Below are 14,391 nucleotides of genomic sequence, written 5' to 3'. Positions count from 1 at the left end.
CAGTAGAATTTTATTTCCCAGAGTCCACCAGGCATTTTCAATCAGTTTATAGCCTTGTGTGGCCTATTTTCTCCTATTCCTATGTGCTTATTTTTTATTTGGGGACAGTTGTCAAAGCCATTTTTATCATTTCCTCTACAGGCCATGCTATATAGCTGCTATAGTTTGTAAATCCTAATTATCTGCATGTTAGAGAGTAGAAGGAAACGTCGGCTACGGGTGTAGGAAATGTCCCCTAACTTTGAGGTGAGGACCCCCAGTGTTATGTCTTGTTCTTGGGGCATATGAAACTGGCAACGATGACTTTTTCAGCCTTGGGGCATTTCCCACAGCATTTTTATAAGTTCATTTAATCAAGGGCCCGAGCTTATCAAGTAAAGCTTTGAGTGAGGTCCTGTTAACATTTTTACCGTGGCATCAAAAGTTACTCAAGGCACCTGCATGGTTATTAGCACTCCCTGGAGTCAGGCTTTCAAATTACAACCTAGGACAGCCTTATCCCTAGGTGTATCCCTGACTGTGTCGGAAGGTCTGTCCTCCCTGCAGAGGGGACAACAGCCTCTTTTGCAGAGTGGGGAATGCCACACTTTCTCAGAACTCTGTTGGGTACAGCTCTTTGCCATCACCCGTATCATGGTTTCCCATAGCTATGGCAACCATTACCCTTTAGAGACTTCCGCCTGCGGTTTCTCTGAAGGAGCAGGTGCTTTATTAGCATGGTGAATACATTATTTCCCACGGTTTAGGCTATCAATCTGGCCTGTTCTTTTGCCGCTGATTACTTCCCTGGGGCATTTTGGATGGTCTCTCTTATATCTCTGTGGTTATTAATTGGAGTGTCTGGGATGTCACTGCATCCTTTTGCAATTCCCTCCTAATGTCTGGGGCAGTCTGACTCACGAAGTGACTAGCCAGCAAAAGTCTGACACGTGAAACCTTAAATCAGCATAAGTTACAGTAAACCTGACGGTGTGCATACAGAATCTTTGAGTTTTACAGTTTTATGAACCCTTTTGTGATGTACTTGGACCTCCTGTACTGTGGATAAGTGTTCCAATTATTTTTTCTATTTCCTTTTTGGACCAATCCTTTACTTAAGTCAAAACTACTTTATAAAATCCATTCCCATCTAAAGTCATTGTCTTTTAACTTTAATGTTCTTTACTAAGACTATTCTTTGCCTGTAATTCTCTACATCTTTTTTCTTGATGTTTCCTCTCTACCTTATTTGTGTTTAGAAAAACATGCCTTTTCTCAATTAAAAAAAAGTCTACACTCTGTGAAAACACAGAAGGCTACATCTGAAATACAAATAACACACACTAGTACTCTAGAGATATTTCTATTCTGCCTTCAATAAAAGGCAAGATAAAAGTCTGGTGTCTGTTTTACATTTTGTGTTTGTCCCCTTCCTTAATGGTCTCTAGTTACCCCTGCACATTAGCTCAGTGAACTATAGGAGTAACACATCAGTTTCAATATATTGTTAAAGAACCAAATCTCAGTTATATCTAAACTTAGTAGGATTAAATCCATATGATATCATTTTTAAGCTTAAATTACACTGAGAAGGCAGCAATTGCTTTATCTTAAATGACTTTTTTCTCTTTTTCTTTTTTTCTTTTCTTTACTTTTTTTTTTGGTTTTTTTGTTTTTGTTTTTGTTTTTTTTTGGGGGGGGTTTCAAAAGAGACAGGGTTTCCCTGTGTAGCCTTGGCTGTCCTGGACTCACTTTCTAGACCAGGCTGGCCTCGAACTCATAGCAGTCCACCCACCTGCCTTTGTCTCTTGAGTGCTGGGATTAAAGGTGTGTGCCACAACACCAAATGACCATTTTTTTAAAAATACAAAATTGGTTAGGATAAGGTCTTTGGGAAAAAATCTGTTGCCCCTCCAAAAAAAAAAAAAAAAGAAAAAAAGGCAGTAGCAAGCAAGTGGGGGAGGACATGGAGACAGGCAATTGTGCCTGTTTCTTGATGCCATCGTGGCAAATTTATAAAAGCATCCTAGAGCCTGCATTATGGCTCAGTAGGTAAGGGTGCTTGCTGCCATGCCCGAAGACTTGAGTCAAATCCCTGAGAGCCACATGGCAGATGGAGAAAATCAACTCCAGAAAGATGTTTTCTGACCTCCATCCATGCACATAGCACACGCATACCTGCCCCACAGAGCAAACAAATGTCATGAAAATCACCCTTAAAACATTTACCTTTACACACACATCTGTACATCTCAAGTTAGGCAGGCCAAGAATAGTAATTGTATCATAAAGTTAGCTGAAATATGAGAAGAAAGACTTAACCACCAGAGAGTTTTCTGCTCAGTTTCAGGAATTTTGGAGGCAGATTGGGTTTTGGCCCAGGCTAAAATCATACCTAAAAAAAATCATGGGAAAGAAATTATGAATGTGGATGATGAAATTGCATTAAATCAGCATGTTCAATGAGTAAAATAAAATGGAAAATCCACCTCTCTACATCCTTGAGGCCCCAGTGAAAGCAAAAGGGATCATGAGATGGAGCTTGTTAAGTAGATTTAGGTTAATAGCTTTTCCTGTTTAGGAGATGAAAGGCAGAGGGGAGGGCAGCTGGGGTAACCTTAATAATGTAAAGAGCTCAATTAACCTGTTTACAACGCCCCCCCCTTCCCTAAGTTATCGCTCTGATCTGACCACAGTCAACAGATCTCTTAGGGTAATTTTCATCCCTGTGGGGAGTCTGTGAAATGATCTACACACCTGCTGGGGTGCTGTAATACCAAGAAATGGGTTCCTGACTAGGGTGTGTCTGTGCTGTGGGAAGGTGGTCGGTATATATAGGATCTGAGCAAATAACTCATTTGCATGTCCTCTAGCCTTCACCCAGATCACCTTTCCCATGGAGGTAAAACAACCAGTCAGGACCAAGTATAGCTCTTCCCATTTTGAGTGAGGATTGTGTAATGGAGCTGTGTCTCTAAAGGCTGACTGATCAAAGCTAAGAACCAGACGACCAGGGAGTCTGCGGTGAGACTGTGTCTCCTAGTAATGTCAGAAGGACACCCATGAAGTCTCACCGACATGACTGCCGACTCATGAGCTGAACAAGGATGTCATCAATAGACATGACAAAGTGGGCTGGGAAAGACCAAGAGGCACCAAGCCTATACCAAGAACTACAGGCCACTAAGGAATGCTGAAAGTGAGAGGAATAATCTTTTCCTGGGAAGAGCACACTGATTGGTTGGTTATTCAGTACCAACTGGTCAGCCGGACAACATGCATACACCTAACAATATACAGACTGAGCAGGTAATATTTAAGAACATATATGGATATACATACATATGTAACAACAATCAGTGAAAAAGAGGTCATTCATTTGAAAGAGAGTACGGATAGGGGTATGGAAGGATTTGGAGAGAAAAAAAAGAAAGGAGGAAATTATATAATTATTGTGTAATTTCAAAATTAGAAGGAAAAACATCTCCAGTACTTGTGGAGAGTTTGAAAACGTCAGAGTTTCAAGCCTGGCGCTGTCTCTCCACAGACCTCACTCTGCAGTAACTTCCACAACACTCGATGCAAGCCCTTGCTATAGGGATCTCTCAGCTTCTTTCTTTCCACTTGGGTAGAACAAAGTATCTCTCCTACGAGGCTCTAAAAAGGCTCATGTGGTTAGGTCCATCAGAGAAGAAGCTTGTCCCCACAAATGGGTCACATCCTTTCCATATTGCCATCCATGTTGGAATTGGGCAGTCTCTTTCCCGAGCCTCGTGTTTCCGGAAGTGGTTTCCTACCCGGGAGACTAAATCCATGCTCTCAGTGCTTGAGCTCTGTATAGTAAGCTAGCAGGAACACAACCCGAAAGTTGGTAGAGTGAGGTGACATAGAGAAGCAGCGGGGATACACGGAGCAAGGCCTCCAGAAAAGGTTGAGAATCCGCAGAGGTGTGGGAGGCTCCAGCAGCTTATGGAAGCCCACGGAGGTATCAGGATTCGGTGGTACCCATCGGGGCTCGATATCCCGAGACCTGGGGCTGCTTTCTCCCATTCACTGCCTGGAGACAGCAGGTCAGAGTCCCAAATGCCTGGGTTTCCTGGCATCATGCCATCTGGAGAGCTGTTCCTGGACTCCTCAGTGTCTGACTATTCATCAGCATCCGGACAACCCCCTCCTCACCCCACCAACTGGGGGGGGGGCATGAAAGAAGGAAACAATGGAAGAAAAAGATGGCTAAGGGGGAAAGAGATGAGGAAAATATTCGAGGCTCCTTTGTCCTTATCAGGGAGCTGTTCCCGGAGTGGGACGGCGTGTTGTTCTGTAGGGTACCTTGCTGAAGACCAATGTCTAACCTTGGCTGGGCACAAGATGATCCTGTCCAAGCAATTTTTCATGCAGCTGACACACCAACAGCCCTTGACAGCCCTGTCCCCCTGCTCACAGTTTGAAGCAGCTCCTATCACTCACCCCAAAATGAGTTGGAAGTTTAAGAAATTAGCAACACAAACCTCACCTCCTGGCTAGCTCACCAACTGGCACTACCAGTTAGTGTCAGGCTTGGAGGACTCCACCACAGGGGTTTAGGGTCCTTACATCCCTAAAGGATTGAGTGGGAAACACAGTTGTAGCTAAAGCAGATAGTTTATTGAGAATATGCTTCCGAGGGGAGAGTCTTGGGGGACAACACGGAGGAAGTTCAGCAGCTTCCTGGGCTCTGAATTTTATTTTCTAAGATGGTTTTGTTTTGTTTTATGTGTCTGAATGTTCTGCCTGCAAGTATGCGTGTGTGTCCCTTGCATGCCTCGTGCCAATGGCAGTCAGAAGAGAGTGCCAAATCCTCTGGGACTGCAGTTGTAGATGGTTTTGACCTACCACCTGAGTGCTGGGAATCAAACCTGGGTCTTCTGCAAGAGCTCTTAAACACTGAACTACATTGGTTAGTTTAGCAAGAGTTCTTTTGTTCCTTTGTACAGCGTAAGCTTTTCTATGCATGCTGGATCTGTCATGTTCAACTCACAACCTCACATGTCATATGTCTAATTAGCATATTTAGCTTTCCGCCCAGGGATGTGTTTATACTGATCCATAAGTTATGGAGTGCCACTGAATCAGACTGACAGTGAGTTTTAGTTGGCATTGACTGGGGTGGTTCCTGACTCCTCCTTTGTGGACCTGTGTTTTTCATATGCCAGTCTTACTTACCTATTCTCCTGCCTCCCTGGGTAGCAGAGTTATTATAATTGATTTAATTACAACGATATTTCAGTGGACTTTCTCTTTACATTGGAATAGTTACTACATTACTTAGTCATGAATACCTGGCTCAGCAATATTCAAAAGTTACCAAAACCATGTACAAAGTAAGGAAATATGAAACTAAAGGCCAGTTGATAGAGAAGATTAGATAGGTGACAGTCCTACCATACTTGAGAGTTTGTTTTCCCCAATGCTCTGGCCCCCAATCTTGATGGCCTACGTCATGAAAGAGGCCAGTTATGTTGACAAACTCTTAGGTGCTATCATCAGTCTATCGTCTCTTAAGACGATGATTAAAATTAAGACAGCAGATCATCAAATCAACCAGGCTCTTCGTTCCCTCCCTGCAGCTTTACATGGAACTCTTAACCTGTTAGAGGTCTGATGAACAATACAGCAATGGAGCCAGGAGTCTTCCTCATATACATAGCTCACTGTCAGCAGCTGTGCCGGCCTGGTGGTGCCAGTTCTAATTTACACCACACAGATCAGTTCTAGAGATGATATGACTTCTATCCCTAAAATAGTCTTGTGGATGTTGACATCCTTACTCTCCAGGATGCTGGGTGTCACCATGCTAATTCCAATAAGTTATGCTCAAACAACCATCATCTAAAATGAGGGCCTGGTTGTCTTGCTTCCAGACCATGCATGGCCTTCACAGTTCCACTAATGGTGTTCCTACTCCCCTTTGCATGCATCAGATCTTGAAACAGCCTCTAATCACACAGTTCTAGTGAGTTCTTGGAGGAAACTTGCAGTAACCTCCCTGGATGGCCACAACAGTAATGCACATTAAAAGGACAATTATTTTTACATGGGGTTGGAATCCTTTGCACACAGGTTCCTGTCATTTTATTAAAGGTAGCAGATCAGGGATTGATGCTTACATCTTAAAGACTCAATGTAGTTATGGAGGCCTTTGATTGATGTTGCTGTATAGTGAGTAATTTGTAAAGCAAAGACATTTAGTTATTGCAGTTCTGCAAGCTAGGAAGTCTGGTATCAAGGTCTTATCATCTGGAGGAGCCTTTGGGTACAACATGCCATGGCCAAAGTCTGAAGGTCAAGAGAGATCAAGAGAAAGAGAGTGTACTTTAGAACAAACCAGTCTTGCACAGAACTAACCTACTTCCACAATGCCTGTAAAGTCCCCACCACAGTCATTTCTACTTGGAGGCTTATCCTCCACCACTCCTACACAACGTTACTTATACATGAGTTTTAGGGACACATTCAAACCTATGCATGGGTAATGAATGACTGTCTCCACTAGAGTGGAATTGCCAAGTCTGACAAGCCACTGCCTGCAATGGCAGTGAGGAAAAGTGAGATGTGTTCAATCAAGCAAATCTTCAGGTGAATACAATAATTCAGGCAAAGGATTCCTTTTGTAAGTCAAAAATAGGATTTCCAATGCAGGCTGACTCTTGTGAAGGAGACTAGAAGTAAGAAAATGAATCAGTGTCTGTTGTTCAAGTCAGAATAACCACTTTTATCCTAAACACTTAATCACATTAGTGGATATTTTAGAGAAAGTAGGGACGACATGGTTCAAGGCATCACTTATATCCATGATCATAGATCCATGAGGCAGTTATACAATGAATAATGACAGGACCTGGGTCATGTCCGTCCATTTTCATCTGCCTTATAGAAGTTCCTGAGTTTTAAAAAGTTTTAAAAAACAAGCTAAACCAAGCTCTGCCCCTTCCTTATATTCTGATTAGTGGAACATACAAAACCATCAAATGTGATGCAGCAAAATGAAGCAAATTATACATTGTGTGTGTGTGTGTGTGTGTGTGTGTGTGTGTGAAGGATTAATCTCCCAGGGACCTAGAAATACTAGGAAAGTATGGGTGGCCAAAAGTCTGAATCTGGGTAAAAACCATTACCTACTGGCCTCCGATTTAATATGAGACTCTCCCTTTCCACTTTATCTTGACCCCATCTTTATCTGAAAGATAAGTCCGAAGAGCAGGCTCTGGTGAGCATCCAGGTGTCCAGTGCCACTGGACAGCTTTGCAAATAACAGCAGGAGACAAGAAGAACAATCATTTATTTAAATAAAAAGGTCTTATTCACTAGGAAGAACCTAACTGTATTTTTTTACACTAGATCACCCTGCAACTCCTCTAGCCTCTCCCCAACTTCAAGTCTTATATGCTGATATGTAAGTTAATAATAATACAAAAAAAAGAATCAGGTCCTTTGTTGTTATTAGTAGAGCTGGTTTTGTATTGTTCTTTGACATGGCATCTTGCTATCCAACTCAGGCCGGCCTCAAGCTCCTGAGCCTCCTGCGTCTACATCCTGAGTGATGAGATTATAGACTTCATTTCCACATCTGTCTCCCTCTTTGTTCCTTCCTTCCTTTCTTCCTGCTTTCCTTCCTTTCTTCCTGCTTTCCTTCCTTCCTTCCTTCTGCACTCCTTTGGATTGAGAATGGTTCGATATAGAAAACAATGCTTTACGCCGTCATCAGTGGAGTCGTCATGATTGCTAACACGCTGATCAGTAGAGACAAGGCACATTTCTAAAAGAGAGAACAAAATGAGATTCTCTTTGGAAGAATTTGAACTCTCCCTCTTTCACATCTCCATGTAATTGTGAGAGTCACGTTTGTTACTTCCCCTTTCACATCTTATTCCAACAAATAACACTCAAAATGCATTCGCTGTAGAAACATGACATCCAAATTAGCAATACATTTCTATGATTGATTCAAGTGCTCCAAAGGGGAAAATAAATACAAGTCAACCAATCAGCAACTCTTGGCTCATTACAGCTGTTGGCCAGGTTTCCACCTACCACTAACAATGGAAATGCCCTGGCCAAGGAAGAGCTGACACTGGCAGTTAGGGCAAAAGAATAGACGCCATTTTCAGAGAAGCCTTTCTCAGCCTTGCTGAAAACTCTAGACCATTTAAACGTGACCTAGAGTATGGGCATTCTAAGTAATAAAAAACAGAATAAAAAAAAATCAAAGCTTATGCATCATAGCATATTAAGCAACAACCAGGAACCTGGAGACAGGTTAGATTTTTATTGGATTTCGTATAACAGCTCCAAATATGTTTCCATCACATCTAACTGCAAAAGTATAGAATGTTTCTTTTTATAATCAAGAGGAATACACTCTGACCTGAATTGGGATCGATGACATCATCAGAACCATGATTCGCACCATCATTTGACAGGGAAGTCTGGATGGATTGGTCTTTACCATCACAGTGTTCGTTTCTTCTGGTCCCTAGTTTGGTTGGAGATCAGAGAGAGGAAAGAGTTAAGCAGGTGTCTGCTCCCCAGCTCCTTCCCTGCAGAATCTTCTTACTTTGCCTGTGTCTTTTCACTGAAAGTCACTCGTCCATAAGGGAGTGATTTGTTGTGACTCCTCCATTTCAGGAGTGGGGAACTCTTCCCTGTCCTTGCCACCTCAAGTTTAAGTCTGGTTCTGATTCAGGTGTGGGTAGCTGGGGCTTGGGGATGGATGCCTTCTCTTCTATGCTAACTCTGTACGGTTCTGAGTGTTCTACATGTCCTTTTGGACTGGATGTGGGCAGACTCCCGGTGTGGAAGCTGTCAACGTTAAGCAACATGTGACAACCCATCTCCCATAATTTGAATTTAATCCAACCACAGGATCATTATCTTAGGCCAGAGAATGAATCAGGAAACAAGTTAGACTACCTGAGACACACCAGCTTTGACTATTTCTAGTCAATTAAGAGACAGATGTGACAAGCAAGGAGGCCAGCCTGCCTATTAGACCAAATGATCACAAGGTCAAAATTGGGGAAATGATTCCTCATTGTCATCCAGAAAAACCTCATCTCAAGAATGGTTTTCCGGCAACCAAAGTCTCTTACTTGCAAGAATCACATGCACAGGACACGAGATTTATCTGAATCCCCAGGAAACCCAGGGCTTTCTCAGGAGCAGGAAGAAATGATGAACAGCTTGTGGAAGTACTATATTAGTGTTCTGTTGACACTAGTGGGCAGGGAGACGGTGTGCAGTCACACAGACTTGCTGCCTGATTCTGCTCCCCACTTGAACACTTCCCCTAGATCCACATTTCCGGGGATGTGGAAATCCCTAGTTTGTACAGATTTCTTCTGGATCAAATTCTGACCATTAATGTACATACATTTCAATGCAAAAGTAGAAGGTCAGGTGGTCACAGCATCTTTTTGTTTGTTCGGTTTGTTGGTTTTGCTTTTTTTGAGACAGGGTTTCTCCATGTAGCCTTGGCTGGCCTGGATTCACTTTGTAAACCAGGCTGGCCTCGAACTCACAGTGAACCGCCTGCCTCTGCCTCCCGCGTGCTGGGATTAAAGGCGTGTACCATCACACCTGGCAATCACAGCATCTTAAGGCATAACTTTAAACGACTGTTTACTCATGCATGTCTGTTTTATAGACATTAAGAAAAAATGTTTTTGATGTGTCAAGGATTTCCAAAAACTGACTCAAAAAATTGAAACAGTTTTTGAAAACACCAAACATAGAACAAAGTCTGAGTAACAGACTGCGGAGCCCAGGGGCAGGAAGGGAAGGCGTGCATGAGGTGGGAGGATGGGGAGATGTATTCTCTAACCGGCTCAAAGACAACCGTCCACAGCTTTGTTCTATTTCCTTCTAGCTATTTTTTAGTACAGGATGATTGGATCACCCTGTTTATTATGTTAAATAAGGTTTTAGAATTATTTTTTTGTAAAAGAGCACCAATGACTTTTTGTTAATTGAACCATCTTACCTATTTACTATTAAAATAGTAAACACCTGGGAAGATTAACAGGGAATTACAGTAAATGTGCTTGTATGTACCTGAATGTGCCTCTGATCATCTGCTTAAAACACATTTTGGGAAGTAGAGTATTAAGTGAAAAATGCAAAAATGTTAATGGATTTTGATAAATTGTAAAGATACTATCAGAAAAACAAGACATTTACATTTGCAGCAGCAGTACAAATGTGTGCCTCCCCGCATTGTTTATACTAAGGCCATGGAACACCCACAAACACAGCCAAATCCTCCATATTACCTTCAGAGTCATCGGAGTCTCTTCTCAGTTTACAGTTAAGTATTATTATCACTGCCAATACCAGTATGGCTGGCCCCACAACTGCACAAACTATTGTCAAGGAAGCTCTTCTCTGGCTTGGTGCTAAATCAAACAGAGTAACAAAGTCTGTGACCTGAAGAAAACTTTCCAAGTGAGACAAATGAGGGCAGGTTAGTACAGTATGTTTACTTTTTTTAAAGGCTAGTTGTTGTTGCAAAGGAGACAGAATTAAAGTGCAGACCATTTCACGCAATGAAAAAGCCTTGAAAAACTTTTTTAAAATTATTAGCATAAATAAACCATTAGTATGAATATGCCTAGTCTCAGTGTCTCTGTTGCAAGAAACCTGTGGTCACTATATGCCAACAAATTTGAGTCTAGGTGAAGGTGTAAATTAGCAGAAAAATAAGAGTGTAAAACTCAAAGAGCAAGAACATCGCTACTGTGCATGTTAACTTTCTATTATTTTCTATTACATCAGGAAGCTAACATAGTTGAACAAAGGTATGACTAAGAATGGAAAGATGTGTTATCCAATAGTTCTCCTTAGAAGACCTTCAGGCAAGAATATTTTCCACACTGGCCTGGAGAAGACAGGTGATAGGGTGTTCCTGGTAATGAGATGCACGTTTTCTCTCCTGAAAATAACCCTGCACAAGATAACAATGTCAAATCGTATCTATGACCCTTAGGCCCTGCCCATGTAAAGAGATAACCACGAGGTCATGTATTAACCCAACAAGGCAATTTAGAAAAGATTGCTTAGGACCATTCAGTTCAATGATGCTTTCACTGAGCAGATCTACTCCTTAGGAATCCCAAGTGCTACCGTTTGGGGTATGTTGTGGCATCTTCCAGCAAGGCAGCAAATGAGAAGTTGTAATTAAGGATAGAAAGTCAAGTGTGATGGTTTGAATGGGAATGGCCCCCATGGCCTCATATATTCGAATGCTTAGTCCCAGTTGGTGGAAACTGGGGAGGATTAGGAGGTATGGCCTCGTTGGAGGAGGTGTGTCACTGAGGATTGGGCTTTGAGATTTGAAAACCTCATGCCATTCCTAATTAATTCCCTCCCTCCCTCCCTCCTTCCCTCCCACCCTCCCTCCCTCCCTCCCCCCCTCTTCCTCTTGCTTATGTATGAGGATGTAAGGTCTAAGCTACTGTTCAGTGTCATGCCTACTTGTCTGCTGCCATGCTGTCTACCATGATGGTTACATCTGAAACTGTAAGCCTACCAATAAACTGTTTTCCATATGTTTCCTTGGTAGTGGTATCTTAATACAGCATTAGAAATGTAAATAAGACAGAAGATGGTACCAGCATGTGGGATTTTGCTGTGACAGGCCTGACCATGCTGTATTTTGAAGAAATAGATAGGATTTTGGGTTATGAACTAAGAAAGTGGTCCAATACTGTAAGCAGGACTTAGTGGGCATCATAGTAGCAGCTTGGAGGATAAGATGCCACCCAGAATCCTGCAACTTCTGAGAAGAAAAAGCCTGTTCCTAAAGAGCAACAACAAATGAACACTTATTCCACTGTCAATCAAGAAGGGGGGCATCTCATCCCAAGCAGCCCGCAGAATTTGGCTGCATTAGTGACATGGATCTATATGGCTTTAGAGTCAGGGAGGAAACAGGAGGAAGATGTTGTGAAATTTTCCTCTGCAGTTAAGGAAACCTGCTGAAACCAGTCATGTAGGTGGGGACTCCGTGCATGGTGACCCCGGAAGGCCATTGAATGAAGCTTGGAAGGTGAAGCCTGGATTATGTTAGAGACCCCAAGATGCTAGAAATGCTGGAGCCATGAGATTTCTACCAAGGATTGCTATGAACAGGGAGGGGAGCTATCTCAAAAGACTGACATGTGTTGCAGTCAGAAAAGCTGAAAGGGCAGAGCCAGCTAAACTCTTTGACATCATACGTAAAACATTTGGAGTTTGCCCTATTGGGTTTCATTCCTGAATTTACAGCAGGTTATAGTTGCCTTGCCTCTAAGAAGAGGCTGGACTTTTAAACAATCTTGAGACTGAAAGACTATAAGGACTTTGGAAGTTGGACTGAACGCACTTTGCACTGTAATGTAGCCACAGCCTATGGAGGCTGCAGAGTGGAATGTGGTGGTTTGAAGGAAAATGGCCTCCATAGGCTCCTGTATTTGACTGTTTGGTCCCCAGTTGGTGGAGCTATTTGGAAAGGATTAGGAGGTGTAGCTTTGATGGAGGAAGTGTGTCTCTGGGTGTGTTCTCCCCCTGCCCCCCCTCTCTGACCCACCCCACCCTTCCTTGTGGAGGATCAGATGTAAGCTTTCAGCTTCTTCTCCAGCAGCATGCCACAATGGCCTTGTGATCTAACCCTCTGCAACTCTGAGCCCAAATTAAATGCTTTCATTCATGAGTTGTTTTATTCATGGTGTTTTGTCATGGCAGTAGAAAAGGAACTAAGAAACCAAGTCTCAGTAAAACATTCATGTCTAGTACCATGCCTGTTCATCCTGGTCTCTTCCCTGCTGGGATGCTCCTGCCTCTAGCCTCCTCTTGGGGAATGTGGAGATTAGTGGACAGAATCTCTCCAGGATGCCCTGAACAGGGTTTGTTTGAGACTGAGAAGTTCTGAAAACCTCTTTTCCAGATCTGGAATTGCTCTGATGCTTCACTTTGCGTGAACTGAAATCTACATCTCTGCTTATGGAGATGGGGCATATGTCGTCTCTAGACAGATACTTCCTGATTGTTTTTTCTATACTCCAAAATGAATCCAATATGAGGCAACAGTTTTAAAAATAGAATTTGGGCTCCATTGCACTTTACATAAAACTAACACTCCTATTGGGGAGAAAAATAGGAGCTTTAAATGCATCCTCATTTTCCCATTCTATATCATCAAAAGGAGTTTAACTCTCAGCTTAGAAGCCTTCTTTGAAGTTCACATAACACAGAAAACCAAAAATTCCCAAGATGTGTAATGATTTCTACAATCTCAAATACCCAGGATGGAGGAGAGCTGTTAGGGATTCCTCTATAAGGTGATGTAATCAGGGTGAGGAGGTCAACTACCTCACCCAGAAAGCCAACATCATGGAGCTGACTCTGGTCAGTGGACTGGAAGCATTCCTTGTAAACAAAGATTTTGCCAACTGACAGTAGTGAAAACAGAGCAGAACTGGGCACGTTAAGCATGTGCTTCAAGTATTATGTGGGAATTGTTTCCACCAACATCCATGTTTCCCAGCATCCATCAGTGCCAGGTCTATCTTCCCTGTACATACAACCTTAGCTCCAAAACCAAGGCCATAGGATGTATACTTCACACAGCGGTGGGCAGGAGTTGAAGGGGTTTAACTTAGAGCCACCAAAATGTGTGCACATTTCCCTTCATTTAAAAACACAGAAAGAGGCCGGGCGGTGGTGGTGGACACCTTTAATCCCAGCACTCACTCAGGGAGCAGAAGCAGGTGGATCGTTGTGAGTTTGAGGCCAGCCTGGTCTACAAAGTGAGTCCAGGACAACCAAGGCTACACAGAGAAACCCTGTCTCAAAAAACAAACAAACACAAAAACACAGAACAATGAAAAAGAAATCTTCTGGGAATAACTGTTTGATCAAAAGATGCCATGTCACCTACCAGCATGGGCAAAAGCACCTCTATCATGACATTTTGAAAATCCTTAACAACCCTTTGTTGCAACACCTACAACCCACTAGCCAGTCCTATTTGCAACTTACCTACATGCAGCCTGTGGACAGTGAGTAAAGTATACTCAGTTGAAGACACATTACACAAATATTCCCCACTGTCTGAAACACGAAGATCACTGAAAGTCCTGCGGAAGGCGTTGTGATCTGTCACTGTTTTATTCCATGAATGGTGGTCGCTGGGTCCTGTGAAGACCTCAGATGACAGGACAGAATATGCCCCATTTTCTACTTTGGACCAAGTGACATGGAAGTCTTGATTTGGCGGGAGAAAATTGTTGCTGTCTCTACACCAGAGTGAAATGGATTCCCTTTGATTCACCGAGCGATTATCTAACAACAGAAACAAAAAGCAAACTAAGACCAAACTGTCGGATGAACTTTTTAAGT

General features: G+C 42.6%; 1 protein-coding gene across 2 annotated transcripts in view; it reads right to left on the bottom strand.

Moving 5' to 3' along the window:
* Nucleotides 1–7,322: 7,322 nt before the first annotated feature.
* HHLA2 (HHLA2 member of B7 family) overlaps nucleotides 7,323–14,391 on the bottom strand; it is a 165,975-nt gene continuing 158,906 nt past the window's right edge. For both annotated transcript variants that reach the window (XM_084801988.1, XM_084801989.1), the window contains 4 exons: nucleotides 14,032–14,334; nucleotides 10,287–10,409; nucleotides 8,384–8,491; nucleotides 7,323–7,774 (listed from right to left, as the gene is read on the bottom strand). In XM_084801988.1, coding sequence (XP_084658114.1) covers nucleotides 7,545–7,774; nucleotides 8,384–8,491; nucleotides 10,287–10,409; nucleotides 14,032–14,334 — 764 coding nt within the window. In that variant the 3' untranslated portion in view covers nucleotides 7,323–7,544. The remainder of the gene's footprint in view (nucleotides 7,775–8,383; nucleotides 8,492–10,286; nucleotides 10,410–14,031; nucleotides 14,335–14,391) is intronic.

Source organism: Acomys minous, assembly GCF_964271855.1.
Source record: "Acomys minous genome assembly, chromosome: 11".
Taxonomy (NCBI): domain Eukaryota; kingdom Metazoa; phylum Chordata; class Mammalia; order Rodentia; family Muridae; genus Acomys; species Acomys minous.
The sequence above is the reverse complement of the archived record's forward strand: the minus strand, read 5'-3'. Positions and strand labels throughout refer to the sequence as shown.